This window comes from Vipera berus, assembly GCF_964194415.1.
Source record: "Vipera berus genome assembly, chromosome: 10".
Classification (NCBI taxonomy): domain Eukaryota; kingdom Metazoa; phylum Chordata; class Lepidosauria; order Squamata; family Viperidae; genus Vipera; species Vipera berus.
In genome coordinates, this window is record NC_138213.1 from 6,803,311 (window position 1) to 6,817,155 (window position 13,845).

The 13,845-nt window shown below is 40.4% G+C and overlaps 1 protein-coding gene across 1 annotated transcript in view; it reads left to right on the plus strand.

The window, feature by feature from the left end:
* NETO2 (neuropilin and tolloid like 2) overlaps positions 1–13,845 on the plus strand; it is a gene marked incomplete at its 5' end in the record, with an annotated part of 28,270 nt that overhangs the window by 13,424 nt on the left and 1,001 nt on the right. Inside the window, 7 exons of the mRNA XM_081335567.1 lie at positions 2,295–2,351; positions 3,163–3,303; positions 4,509–4,757; positions 5,616–5,660; positions 5,754–5,881; positions 8,309–8,537; positions 9,675–9,788. Coding sequence (XP_081191693.1) covers positions 2,295–2,351; positions 3,163–3,303; positions 4,509–4,757; positions 5,616–5,660; positions 5,754–5,881; positions 8,309–8,537; positions 9,675–9,788 — 963 coding nt within the window. The remainder of the gene's footprint in view (positions 1–2,294; positions 2,352–3,162; positions 3,304–4,508; positions 4,758–5,615; positions 5,661–5,753; positions 5,882–8,308; positions 8,538–9,674; positions 9,789–13,845) is intronic.

Here is a 13,845-nt window from a genome sequence, read left to right on the forward strand (position 1 = left end):
CTTCTTCTTCTTCTTCTTCTTCTTCTTCTTCTTCTTCTTCTTCTTCTTCTTCTTCTTCTTCTTTTCTTCTTTTTCTTCTTCTTCTTCTTCTTCTTCTTCTTCTTCTTCTTCTTCTTCTTCTTCTTCTCCTCCTCCTCCTCCTCCTCCTCCTCCTCCTTCTCCTCCACCACCACCACCACCACCACCACCACCATTGCATGTTGGCCACAGCGAGTTGTCCTAGACCTTCTTCCACCTCCACTTCCCTTAGTTATATCTCAAATCATCAGTCTCCAACAGACTCTCCGTGGGCCAATATTAGAACTTTTCCATGACAAGACAGTTTAGTTAGACAACAACTACCTCATTAATGAAGTGGTATCACCTTGTCGTTGGTTAACATGATGAGGCAAAAAGCTAACCTTTGCAACAGGCGGATATAGCAACCAAGGGACTGATTTAAAACATAGCTCTCTTTTTCTTGGTGGCAACTAATTAATAGTGCAGCAATACCCTGGAGACACATAATAGAAAATAGGATTTTCACTTTTATGATGTCTGTTCTCTGCCTTGAACAGGTCAGCAGTGATGAAAAGCAGTTAGCCATCTGTAGCGGTTGCAGTGCCTTCTGTTGGGAAGTTACATTCTGCCGTAGATCAGGATTAATGAAATCAGTGGCCTGGGGTGCATGTTTGGATGTGTGAAAGATCTTTAATGGAGTAATAACTATATCTGAAAGATAACGGCAGAAGAACTTGCAGAAGAAAACAGTCGATTATAAGCTAAGGCAATTCTCTTATGAATTATTGCCTTGCAATGGCACGTCTCCTATGAATCCAGAATATAAGCATGGTTTGATTCTATGATTTCTTATTAGAAGAATTAGCTCTTAAGTTGCCCTGGATATGTTATCTCCGTCCTATATTTTGTAATGTATTGAGATCACATTTTGAACTACACGTAGTCCTTGACTTACAACGATTCCATTAAATGTTTTCAGCTTCTACCAGCCTACAAATTCAATATTGATTGTTGTGGCTCTCTCTGGAGCAACATTTCAAATGCAAAGTGACAAACTGCTAAGAATGACTTGAAAAGCATTTTTACAAAGATTCAGATGAGGGCAATGCTCAGGGATCACCTGTAGCCTGAGGCCTCAGATTACATCTCACAAGGAGAGAGAGCAAGAGTTAGATAGAATAGAAGTATAATTTAGCATAATGTGTTTCTCTACATCCTAATGTCAGATGGTCGGGGCTAATATCTAAGAAATTACAGGTAGTCCTCTACTTAGCAACAGTTCATTTAATGACTGCTCAAAGTTACAATGGCACTGAAGACAGTTACTTATAACAGTTTTTCAAACTTACAAAGGTTGCAGCATCTCCCTGGTCATGTGATCAAAATTCAGAGCTTGGCAACCAGCTAGCGGAGTCCTTCTGACAAGCAAAGTCAATGGGGAAGCCAGATTCCCTGAACCACTGCGATGGTTCAATTTAACAACTGCGGCAAGAAAGGTTGTAACATGGAGCAAAGCTCACTTGACCAATGTCTTGCTTAGCAATGGAAATTTTGGGCTGTGGTTGTAAATCAAGGACCATCTTTACTCTTGCAGCCAAAGGAGATGCTAAAATTTGGAGTGGTATACTGAACAAGGTCCCTTCAATCTGGAAAGCATATTTAAAGAAAACATCACGTGTATTTAAAAAAAATCAACAGATGAAACATTCCAATCCAGGGTGTTCCATGCTATAATAGGTATTTCCTTCGTTGGAAATATGTAACGGAGCATTACAAATTGTGACATTCCCTGTTCGTTTGCGGTATTCTGTTGCCTCTCCTCAAGAAAGCTAATGGCATCCTTTGCGCCAGGATTCACAAGAAAAAGTTTTTACAAAGATAAATATAAAAACGAAGTGGCTAAAAGAGAGTGTTCTTTTGAGGTTATAGCATTTATCCTGTAAATGCTCTTTTATTTTCAAGGTATCAGGCCCTGGATATTCTGAAAATGTGTTGATTTCCCCCCCACACACACACACTTGTTCTCTAGATAAAGACTGCAAATATTGTTGGTGACACTGTATGCAAAATGTTCAGTACTGATTTTGTGATTCCTTTGGAGTCAAGTAACAGAGTGGCCTCTGTACAGTCTACCCCAGGGCTAGGCAACCTTGGCTCTTTTATGACTCATGGACTTCAACTCTCAGAATTCCTGAGCCACGGTTGCCTACCCCTGGTCTACCCCTTTTGGTGTACGAAGGCAAATATCCCTTTTGTTCTACTTACCAATTTCTTCTGTGGCTGTTTCCCCATAGTGTTCCTGATAACTATCCTGGTGGTTGAAGGCATCGCCGTGGCTCAAAAAACACAAGGTATGGTGTGAGAAATTACACGAGGAAAAAGTGTGCAATCTGTCTTAATTCTCACAACACTTTTTTTTTCCATTATAAAGAGATTAAAGACTCAGCGGGTTAGGACGCTGAGCTTGTCGATCAGAAGGTTGGCAGTTTGGCGGGTCGAATCCCGAGTGCCGCGTAACAGAGTGAGCGCCTGTTACTCGTCCCAGCTTCTGCCAACCTAGCAGTTCGAAAGCACGTAAAAATGCAAGTAGAAAAATAGGGACCACTACGGTGGGATGGTAACAGCGTTCCGTGCGCCTTTGGCGTCTAGTCATGCCGGCCACCTGACCACGGAGACGTCCTCGGACAAGCGCTGGCTCTTCGGCTTTGAAACGGAGATGAGCACCGGCGCCTAGAGTTGGAAACGACTAGCACGCGTGTGCGGGGAAACCTTTACCTTTTTACCTTAATGTCTTTTCAGTCCTTCAGAATGTCTTCCCCCCCATCCCCTCCAGTCTAGTCTACAATTTTGGTACCTGTTAATGCTCTCCTTTTCATGTACTCTTTCAATGTACTATCCGATCCTCTCATGTTCTCCTTTTCATGTACTGTCAGCTCTGTCCCCTTTCGTTTTCTGAGGTCGAAATCAGCTAGATGCTGCCATCTGCTTGTGAACTGTGAAGAGATTGTTTATCCACAACTGGGGGGGGGGAAGTAATTTTACAGGCTGTATCCTCTGTTTGATGCTGTCAACCCACACAGCTCATTATGCTGAAGTGGGCTGATGTTTGTTGAGATCTGCTAGAAGGACGGTGAATTGTATTTTTCTCTTTTCTTCCAAACGTTGGGCAAGATCTTGGAAGTAACCGCATGGCATCTGCTCAATGTAGTGACTGGGTTCGAACAAGCAATGGAGGTCATTTTGCTTCATCCAACTTTCCTAACTTCTACCCACCCAACCAGGAGTGTGTCTATATTTTAGAAGGTATGGCCATATCTAGATTTTTTTTTAATGTTCGATTACTGAAAGTGTCAAGCAATAACATTCGATGTTAGCAGCGGAAACCTGACAGAAAGTATGAATAATTTACATATCAACCCATGTGGAATAACTAAACCACATACACTGACTCAGGGAAGTTGACTTTCAAGTTAATTGCAACGGCCTATAATGAATTTCGGTTACCCTCAACAACAAACGTTTTGTCTGTATATTTCCATGTGAAAAGCAAAAACCCAGAGCTAAATATTATATTAGTTTTAACTCTTAAATAGTTAAAAAAGAACTTGGTTTTTAGGATCGTCTTGCTTCCTTCATTGGAAGCTCCAAATTCTGTCAGAGGGGAGAGAAATCTACAGGCACTTCAAAAGCCTTCCCTTTGAGTTCACTTTTGTATTAGTGATGTAGTTGTGTAGCCTATTTGTTAACAAAAAGTGACAGGACCGAAGTGAGCTTTATTTCTCAGCCTGGGCAACTTTTTAAGTTGTGTAGCCTTCAACTCCAATAGCCAACTAGAGAATTCTGGGAATTGATGTCCAGACCTGTTAATACTGCAAAGGTTGAGGAACACTTTTCTATGGAATATTTAACCTGCACTTGTTGACCTGGCGGAAATCACTCCAACTAAGTTATTAACTCAATCACTGAGTCATTAAACTGAAAGGAATAGAAGAGTAACCCTTGACTTATGGCCATATTTAAGCTCAGAATTACTGTACAGTCATAAGTCACTGCTATTATAAGCTGAGGCTTCTCGCGACCTTACTGTGGCAGTCAGTAAGCAAATCTCTTTTCCCCGATCACATTTTTCTTTTTTTGCTGGAAACTGGCAAAAACTATCACAAATCACAGGAGCAGAGGACTCTGCAAATAATAAAGGTGGCTCATTGCCAAGTACCCCAAAATGCAGTTGTGTGATTGGAGGGGGAGGGGAGGGTGTCGCAACTTTAAAAGCAGGTCTTATGTAGCTCCGAGGAGTCGGTCGTAACTCCAAGCAATCATTAAATGGCCTGTCATAAGTCAAGGACTCTCTGTATATTCCAGCAGATCCATTGCACAGAATTGGAGATTTATCTCTGCATTCAGAATGTTGATTGCGGAGGTGGTTTAATGACAGAACCCTTAATATGTCTTTCGTTGCCTGATGTGGAGAATTAGCATTGATCCGGATTGTTTCTGCTTTGCTCCAGCTGCCCCGCGGCAAAGAATAGAGTTGACATTTGACGAACCATTCTTTGTTGAGCCTTCCTTCGAATGTCGATTCGATCATCTGGAGGTTCGAGATGGACCTTTTGGGTTCTCCCCGATCATCGATCGCTATTGCGGTCTAAAAAGTCCAGGCCCGATCAGATCAACAGGAAGATTTATGTGGATCAAGTTTACCTCAGATGAAGAGTTGGAAGGACGAGGATTTAAAGCCAAGTATTCATTTATACCAGGTAGAAATGTCCCATTTTTTCTTACTTAATGGTGTTGCAGTGATCCTTCTAGAACAGTCTTGAGTTTCTGCTTTTACTTGCCAAAAGCCTATTTCTTCTACTCACAGTCGTTTTACGCTCGTTTTTCTGAGAGCTGCAAAGAGAGTCTAGAGCAGGGGTGGGGAATCTTGGCTCTTTTATGACTTGTGGACTTCAACTCCCAGAATTTTAGGTGGAAAGAATACACCTAATCCCCTCAACCTGTACAAATAAGATTAGAGCTTTAGGAAGGACAAGTCAGCTGCCTCATTGTTGAGTCCTTCTAAGGATGTACAGTTAGTGCTTGACTTACGATCACAAGTGAGCCCAAAATTTTATGTTGCTAAGTGAGATATTTGTTAAATGAGTTTTGCCCCATTTTACGACTTTTCTTGCTACCGTTGTTAAGTGAATCATTGCATTTGTTAAGTTAGTAACGTGATTAAGTGAATCTGGCTTCCCCCATTGACCTTGCTTGTCAAAAGGTTGCAAAAGGGGATCACGTGACCCCCCTAGGGATGCTGGAGCCGTCATAAATATGAACCGGGTGCCAAGCATCAGAATTTTGATCACATGACCATGGGGATGCCACAACAGTCGTAAGTGTGAAAAACGGTTCATACGTCACTTTTTCCAGTGCCGTTTCAACTTTGAACGGTCAGTAAACGGACTGTTGTAAGCCGAGGTCTACCTGTACGTTATTGGGAAGAAGTCACGTGCCATTTCTCAGCTCAGCGTCCTCGTGTGCTGCATTTTTCCGGTCCCTAGATTATCTTGCTTTCAAATTAAATTTTAGATAGAATAACATTCTTTTTCCCCCTTCCTCCTTTTCCTTTGTAGATCCAGATTTCACACACCGAGAAGGTATTTTAAAGCCCATCCCAGGTACAGTATTACGGCGCTAATCTCTCCTGCTTATTACACTCTAAATCACTTTGATCTCTGGTTTGACTACAGCTTGTGTCCTTCGTGTTCTAGATTGCCAATTTGAGCTCTCCGGAGCGGACGGCATCGTGCGCTCCAGCCAGGTAGAACAAGGAGAAAAAGCAAAGCCGGGCGAAGCCGTTGATTGTATTTGGACAATTAAGGCGACTCCAAATTCCAAGGTGGGTTTATTGAAGAGTTGGAGTCTAATGTCTAATGAGAACAGCTAGTTGCTAGTAATAATTGCAAATTGTCATTCCTCGTTCACTCAAATTAATTATTGCATTGGTGCTTACCCCCAAAAAACCATCTACAGTTCACTTCATAAGCTGCTTCAAAACCAAATTAGAAGAATTAACTATTTTGTGTGACTATCCTTCAGCCTTTAATTGCTTTAAGATATTATTAAGTTGACTTCCATCCTTCCGAGGTCGGTAAAATAAGGACCCAGATTGTTGGGGAAAATAGGCTGACTCTGTAAAACGCTTAGAGAGAGTTGTAAAGCATTGTGAGGCAGTATATAAGTCTAAGTGCTATTGTCCTTCCTTCCTTCCTTCCTTCCTTCCTTCCTTCCTTCCTTCCTTCCTTCCTTCCTTCCTTCCCTCCCAGTGGTTAGAATGCAGTATTGCAGGCTAACTCTGCCCACTACAGGAGTTCAATCCTGACCGGCTCCAGGTTGATTCAGCCTTCCATCCTTCCCAGGTCGGTAAAATGAGGACCCAGATTGTTGGGGGCCATAGCCTGACTCTATAAACTGCTTAGAGGGGGCTGTAAAACACTGTAAAGCGGTATATAAGTCTAAGTGCTATATGGGAGGTTCAGTTCCAGAATATCACAATAAATAAGTCATACAAATATTTTGGGTTTCCCAGCGCACATAAAAGTTTGTTTATACTACTGTATACTGTAGTTTGCTAAGCATGCAATATAGCATTAGGTCGGGGGAAAAACTGATGTACATAATTAATAAATATATTGCTACAAAATGCCAAATTATGATTTGAGCATTCAGTGATTGCAATCTTGTAAAATATCATAATATATGCAAAGCACTATAAAGTGATTCACAGTAAAACAAGGTATGCCTGTAAACATCTGTCTGTGTAGGAATTGTTGATCTATCTTCTATCTGATAAAACTGATAAAATAATGTATGCATCTGTCAAGACAGAATTATATTAATTAGACATAATCACAATTTGCAGGTGGAGAAAAATTTCCCGTATGCCTGAATAAACGTTTGCCTCCTTATACAGTAGAAACATACAAAATGTCAGTCTTTTCTTATATATTCTTTCTTCTCACAAAAATTCTTTTTACATTTTTGAGTGTTCCCTTTAATTTTGGAAGTTTGGGAGGAGAGAAGATTTAGGATGTCAACGAATTCTATTTAATGAATAGAGAGTTACATAATGTCTCTTTGCTATTTCAATTATAGCACCTTAGCAATGCAGACTTAATTTCCAGAGGAAGGGAAATAAATTGCTTTGCAGTTTAATCAAGCTTGTTGGGGAAGAGAGGAAAGATGCAAGGATTTGCTTCTGTTCCTCAAGGAAAGCTCCATTTTCTGTTGTAATCAAATTGATTTTTTGTCCCTCTTTGCCCTAGAAAAAGTATAAAATCTATTTAAAAGTGGAATTGTTTTAGAACATGTGATTATTTTAGCTTTATGCATGAGAGAATGCAGTGATTAGAAATGGCAAGTGGTATACCCAAACACACACAAGCTGTGCATCTATTCCTTGCATCTGAATGAAATTTCAGAATGCAGAGAAGAACAGCATAGATGATTAGGGGACTGAAGGCTAAAACATGAAGAACTGTTGCAGGAATTGGGTATGTCTAGTTCAGTGTTGAGAAGAACGAGGGGTGACATGATAGCAGTGTTCCAATATTTGAGGGGCTGCCACAAAGAAGAGGGAGTCAAGCTATTCTCCAAAGCACCTGAAAGCAGGTCAAGAAGCAACGGATGGAAACTAATCAAGGAGAGAAGCAACCTGGAACTAAGGAGAAATTTCCTGATAGTCAGAACAATTAATCAGTGGAACAACCTGCCTCCAAAAGTTGTGAATACTCCAACACTGGAAGTTTTTTTTAAAAAAAAGATTGGATAACCAATCTTTGGTCTGAAAGGGTATAAGTGGAATTTTCCTCCAATGGGATTTTCCTGGTAAAATACATTTTCCATGTATTTTACCAGGAAACATAGATAGGGCAGGCTAGAAAAGTCAGTGCCCTCCTAACCATACCCAAGCACTCCGAGTTTGTTGGCGATGTCCATTTTCCTCTCCGAGTTCATGGTGACCTAACCCTAACCCTAAGTGGAATTTTCCTCCAATGGGATTTTCCCATGTATTTTACCAGGAAACATAGATAGGGCAGCCTAGAAAAGTCAGTGTCCTCCTAACCATACCCAAGCATTCCGAATTTGTTGGCAATGTCCATTTTGCTCTCCGAGTTCACCCTTCCAACTCTGTTATTCTGGTTCTGTTACTCTGTTTATTATTTTCTTTTTTTTTTAATAAGAAGCAATGTTTTCCAATTGGGCTTTATGCCGTTGAATGATTCCTTCGTTTCTTTGAAAATTGTTCTCTTGTAATGCCCAATAGATCTATCTGAGATTTCTGGACTATCAAATGGAACACTCCAACGAATGCAAGAGGAACTTTGTGGCTGTCTATGATGGAAGCAGCTCCATTGAAAACCTGAAAGCCAAGTTTTGCAGCACTGTGGCTAATGATGTGACACTTCAAACAGGAACCGGGGTGATACGCATGTGGGCGGATGAAGGGAGCCGATTAAGCCGGTTTCGGATGCTCTTCACCTCATTTATGGATCGTAAGTACATCCTGAAGCCTCAAGTTGAAAAGGAAGCACAATTGTGTAAGACTTCCCAGATGGTGTTTTTTTTTGTTTTGTTTTTCTCTCTTTCCTGACATAGTTTGAGCTAAACCTGCTTAGAAGAACCTTTTCGAATATACTAAGCTTTGGAGTCATCGTCCTCCTTAATTAAATGCTCTTTACATTAAATTAAGAACAGTAGCAGGGAACAAGAACTATAATTAAATCTGAAACGATGTTCTGCGTCTTTTCTGATCACTTGGTGACATAATCATCTTATTGCCCTACTCACAATCTGTCGATGATGGCTCATAGTTAAAAACACAGATCGTGTAAAGCCAGGAACTTGGAAAGAAATGGTTACAGGAGAGCAATTTCTCACCAAGTCGATTTACTATATAACAATCATGAAAAGGTATAGTCCCTGTTTTGCTGAGAAAATAAATCTACCGATAAGCTACTTTTAATAAGGTGCACAGATGTGATAGAAATAGCCAAATCTATTTAAAAAAATTGTTAAACATCAGGGAATTCAGGAGAGTCAGACAGTTCAAATGAGTATAAAGATTTATTGCAAAAGCTTAAGCTCTCTACAAGAATCTGAGCTACTAATGGTCAAGGCAAATGAGCAGGAATTAAAGCATTCAAGGTTGGCTGGATTTAGATCTTTTGTGGGCATGCAGGGACTCATGACTGATGACATATTTGATCCCTCCCTCAGGCTCAGCCTGGTCATCTCCTACAAATATTCTAAATATGCTCTCTAAAACTCCCTTTTCATGACTCTGTAATCCCTTAATTATTCAGGGTAGAGTCAGGGCGACTGGATGGAGCTTCAGCATTTACTGGCTGGATGCCCTTCCTGATACCTACTCAGAATTCACAGCAGATATTTTTTTCTTGGCACTCTAGAAGAGAAATATCTGCTGCTACCTAGGATTGAACTCTCAGTTTTTCAAACGGGAGGTGACCACCACTGCTAAATACGTTACTGTATTATATGCAAAAAAAAGCCCACAAAAACCTATACCTAAAATCTAATGAAACTTTGAAGCAATTTATGTACTGAAAATATATTTTAAGGAACCGCTGAAATTTGTGTAATCTTTATTCCCCCCCCCCCATTTCTCTCAGCTCCATGTTTAGGTGGGACTTACTTCTGCCATAGCAACATGTGCATCAATAATTCCTTAGTTTGCAATGGCATTCAAAACTGTGCCTATCCATGGGATGAAAACCATTGCAAAGGTGAGTAATGACTAAAACCCTTGAATGAGTTGTGAGTGAGCCTTCCATTTTTTTTTCTTAGCAGCCTAAAGAGTATTACCAGCTAGTTTCCAACCTTCAAAGACTGTGAATTCGATTTCTTTCTTGGAACCTGAGAGATTTGTCTACCTAAATTTTACAAAGTAAAACACAAGTTAAACGAGTTGCAGAATTCAGCCATTCTTTTTTTTTCCCCTGCTTAGGGCAGTTGAAGTTTTGGCCAGCTTTATATCAACTGTTATTTGCACGATGTCTACGGAGATTCTTAGTCGTCCAGGTCATGGTTATCCCAAAGGTGCTTTTTCAAAAGGCAACTAGAATTTCTTTGTGTTTTTTTTTTCTTTGAAGACATTTTGCTTCTCATGCGAGAAGCTTCTTCAGTTCTGACTGAATGATGGAGAATTCTCTACCATTCAGTCAGAAGCTTCTCGGATAAGAAGTGACATGTCTTCAAGGGGGAAAAAAACCCCAAAGAAATTCCAGTTGCCTTTTGAAAAAGCACCTTTGGGACTGTTATTTGCTTCTTCATTTTGGAGCTCTGTTTTAAATTAATACCATATAAATGCAGTTTCCAGGCTCCAGTGCAGGGGTGACAAACTCAATTTCATTGAGGGCCGCATCAGCACTGCGGTTGCCCTCAGGGGGCCGGGTGGGTATGGCCAGGGTGGGCATGGCCTACTGGGTGGGTGTGGTAGAGTGTATATGGCCTACTGGGTGGGCGTGGCCAGCTCCACATCGTTCGCATCAAGGGTGCCTATGGGGGCCTGGGCAGGAGTGGGACAGATCTGAGGGTCTCTGGTAGAAGGAGGGTCTCTGGGCCAGGGCCAAGGCAGTGGGGGCCGTTTCCTCACTGTTTCCAGGATTGCTTTGTGGGCCACATGGAACCACTTCGTGGGCCGGATCCGGCCCCCGGGCCTTGTGTTTGACATGTCTGCTCCAGTGTATTGCTTTTGTGGTCTTTCCTTGTTATTCTGTTTTATAGCTTAATAAAAAATAGAACTGTTGCAGACCTACTGCAGATGGTTTAAAATGAGCTATCACTGTTATCCTCAGTACTGATCATGCTTAGACAAAATAGCTTTACAAATAGACTATTCTGACACATCTGCATATATAATTTACTCCTAATTCAGTCATCCTTTTTCCTAATGCAAAAGACAAGCATTTTTGAAAGTGGAAAGGTTCGCCCATTTAATAATAGCATTGGGTAAAGAATATTTATCACCCTTATTTTAAGAGAGGATAGTAAGGCTGAGAATCGTTGCTCATGATCCAGGGGCTCTTGTTAAGGAATATATTTATATGTAAGATTTTTTAAAGATAAAATAAGTCTTGAGGTTCTTACTTCCAACCTCACGCGCTTATATCACTTCAGAAGAACTACTTCATCTCACGTTCAAATTTAAAATAGCAATTGGTTACAAGAAATAGCCAATTTCGCAGACTTAATGCAGGTCTGTGAAGGGCATTATATCATTTATATTCATTTCAACCGGCTTAGCATGACTAGCCACAACGTGTGGCGTTATTATTTCTCTAATAAGTGAGTTACCGCATTCATCATTAACCTCTCTGAGAAAATTAGCGCAACAGACAAGCAGGGCATCTGTTTACACATTCTGCAAGCCCGCATTTGATTAATGTGCATGAAATGAAAGGGCGTGACCATGATTGCTTAAAAATTAAAGGTATTCTAACTGAACTTTTCAAGAAAACTTCCTGTAGCAAATCAGATGCCATTTGGATATGCGGACCTGGCTCTCTTCCATATTGAGATTCAAGCTGAAATGTTGCCTTTAGTGTCATCTAATTAAAGAATGCCTTTCACAAAATTCTAAGCCAAGCATTTCAGTTTAACTAGCGTACAAATTGTGCCTCAAACTTCTACTTAATGAGCTGTTACACTGGGTTTCTATATTTTGAGAAGTAGCACAGGCCAATTGGCTAATAATAATAATAATAATAATAATAATAATAATAATAATAATAATAATAATAATAATAAGAAGAAGAAGAAGAAGAAGAAGAAGAAGAAGAAGAAGAAGAAGAAGAAGAAGAAGAAGAAGAAGTTGGAAGGGACCATGGAGGTCATCTAGTCCAACCCCCTGCTCAGGCAGGAAGCCCTATACCATTTCAGACAAATGGATTTCCAATCTCTTCTTAAAGACTTCCAATGTTGGAGCGTTCACAGCTTCTGAAGGCAGGTTGTTCCACTGGTTAATTGTTCTCACTGTCAGGAAGTTTCTCCTTAGTTCTCGGTTGCTTCTCTCTTGGGTTAGTTTTCATCCATTGCTTCTTGTCCTGCCTTCAGGCACTTTGGAGGATAGGTTCTTGGGAACCTCTTCAGAGGAACTTATATTGAACTCAGTGGTGTTGATGGGCCTACTGATTTCTGGTCTTCTGGTCTAGTTGCCCGTGGATCAAATAGTCTTGCATTTCTACAAGCTGCAGTTGCTTGCGAAAGAGCAAACTACTTTTGAAAAGACTAGGCATGGGGAGGGTGATGTAATGGTTGTGATGGGAATGATAGGAGATGGGACGAAGAGATGCTGGCTAGGGAACAGTCAGGTAAGAGACAGCATGTTCCTCAGCTGCATAAGAGGCAGAGAAAGAGCCTGAGAAGGGATACTCTCCATAAGCTCTCCGTCTGTAAAAGTGGCCATGGAAGAATTGCACTTTCAGCTTTTCAATATTCTGTTAATGTAGCTTTACAATAAGGTAGAATTAGCTTATCTGATCAATCTTTCTGTCTAGTCTACCTATGAAGGCTGATAGTTTGGAGCTCTGATTTCAATAGAATAGAGTAGAGTAGAGTAGAGTAGAGTAGAGTAGAGTAGAGTAGAGTAGAAGAGAAGAGAAGAGAAGAGAAGAGAAGAGAAGAGAAGAGAAGAGAAGAGAAGAGAAGAGAATCATGATAGAATAGTAGAATAGAGTAGAGTAGAATCATAAGAATAGAATAGAGTAGAGTAGAGTAGAGTAGAATAGAATAGAATAGAATAGAATAGAATAGAATAGAATACTGTAGAATAGAATAGAATAGAATAGAATAGAATAGAATAGAATAGAATAGAATAGAATAGAATAGAATAGAATAGAATAGAATAGAATAGAATTAGGGCTGGAAGGGACCTTGGAGATCTTCTAGTCCAGCCCCCACCACCACTCTAGCAAGAGAACCTGCACCATCTGAGACAAGTGACTGTCTAGCCTCTTCTTCAAAATCTCCAGTGATGGAGTGCCCACTGTTCATTGGTCCTTAAACCCAAGGACCATCGTGATAGATTTGTTCTTCACTGGCATGTTGAGTGAGGGCTACGGATTTTTCATTCACCATCAAAACGTCATTTCTCTTTGACCAGAAATATCAGACCAAAGATCGAAATTAGGAATAAAATTAGTAGCCTGAAACGTATTCATGTCAGCTACCAAACAGTATGACAAAAAGGAATGTTGGAGCCACAGCTTTGTAGACTTGTTTGTTGAATTTCTACACTACCCATCTCATCTAAGTGATTGTGGGCAGTTTACAACAGCCTAATTTTGATGCAGTTGAGTATAGTCTCTGTTAAACAACAGGGGGTTACTATCTAATAACAACACACTGTGGGATTCCTCACTTTAATAGAGAATGTGATTTATTATTACCTCTGTGAGAAGAAATGCTTTTCCCCAGTTCTTAATTCTATTAGCAAAGCAACTTTGGTTAAGAATTTCTCCTTACTACAAAGAGCTCACTATTTTTCTGCCAAGGATGTCATACTTCAAATTTCCATTATTTGGAGGAATGGTATGTTGACAAAATGTACACTTAGGTAGACTTTTTGATTAAAGACTGTTGCTGTGAGAAGCTTGGGCTAACAATGTTCCTAGTCCAGGTAATCCTTGACTTACAACAATTCATTTAGTGACCATTCAAAGTTACAAGGGCAGTGAAAAAAGCGAGTTATGAACGTTTTTCACACTTACGACCTTTGCAGCATAGCCACGGTCACGTGATGAAAATTCACATGCTTGACCACTGGCTCATATTTGTGATGGT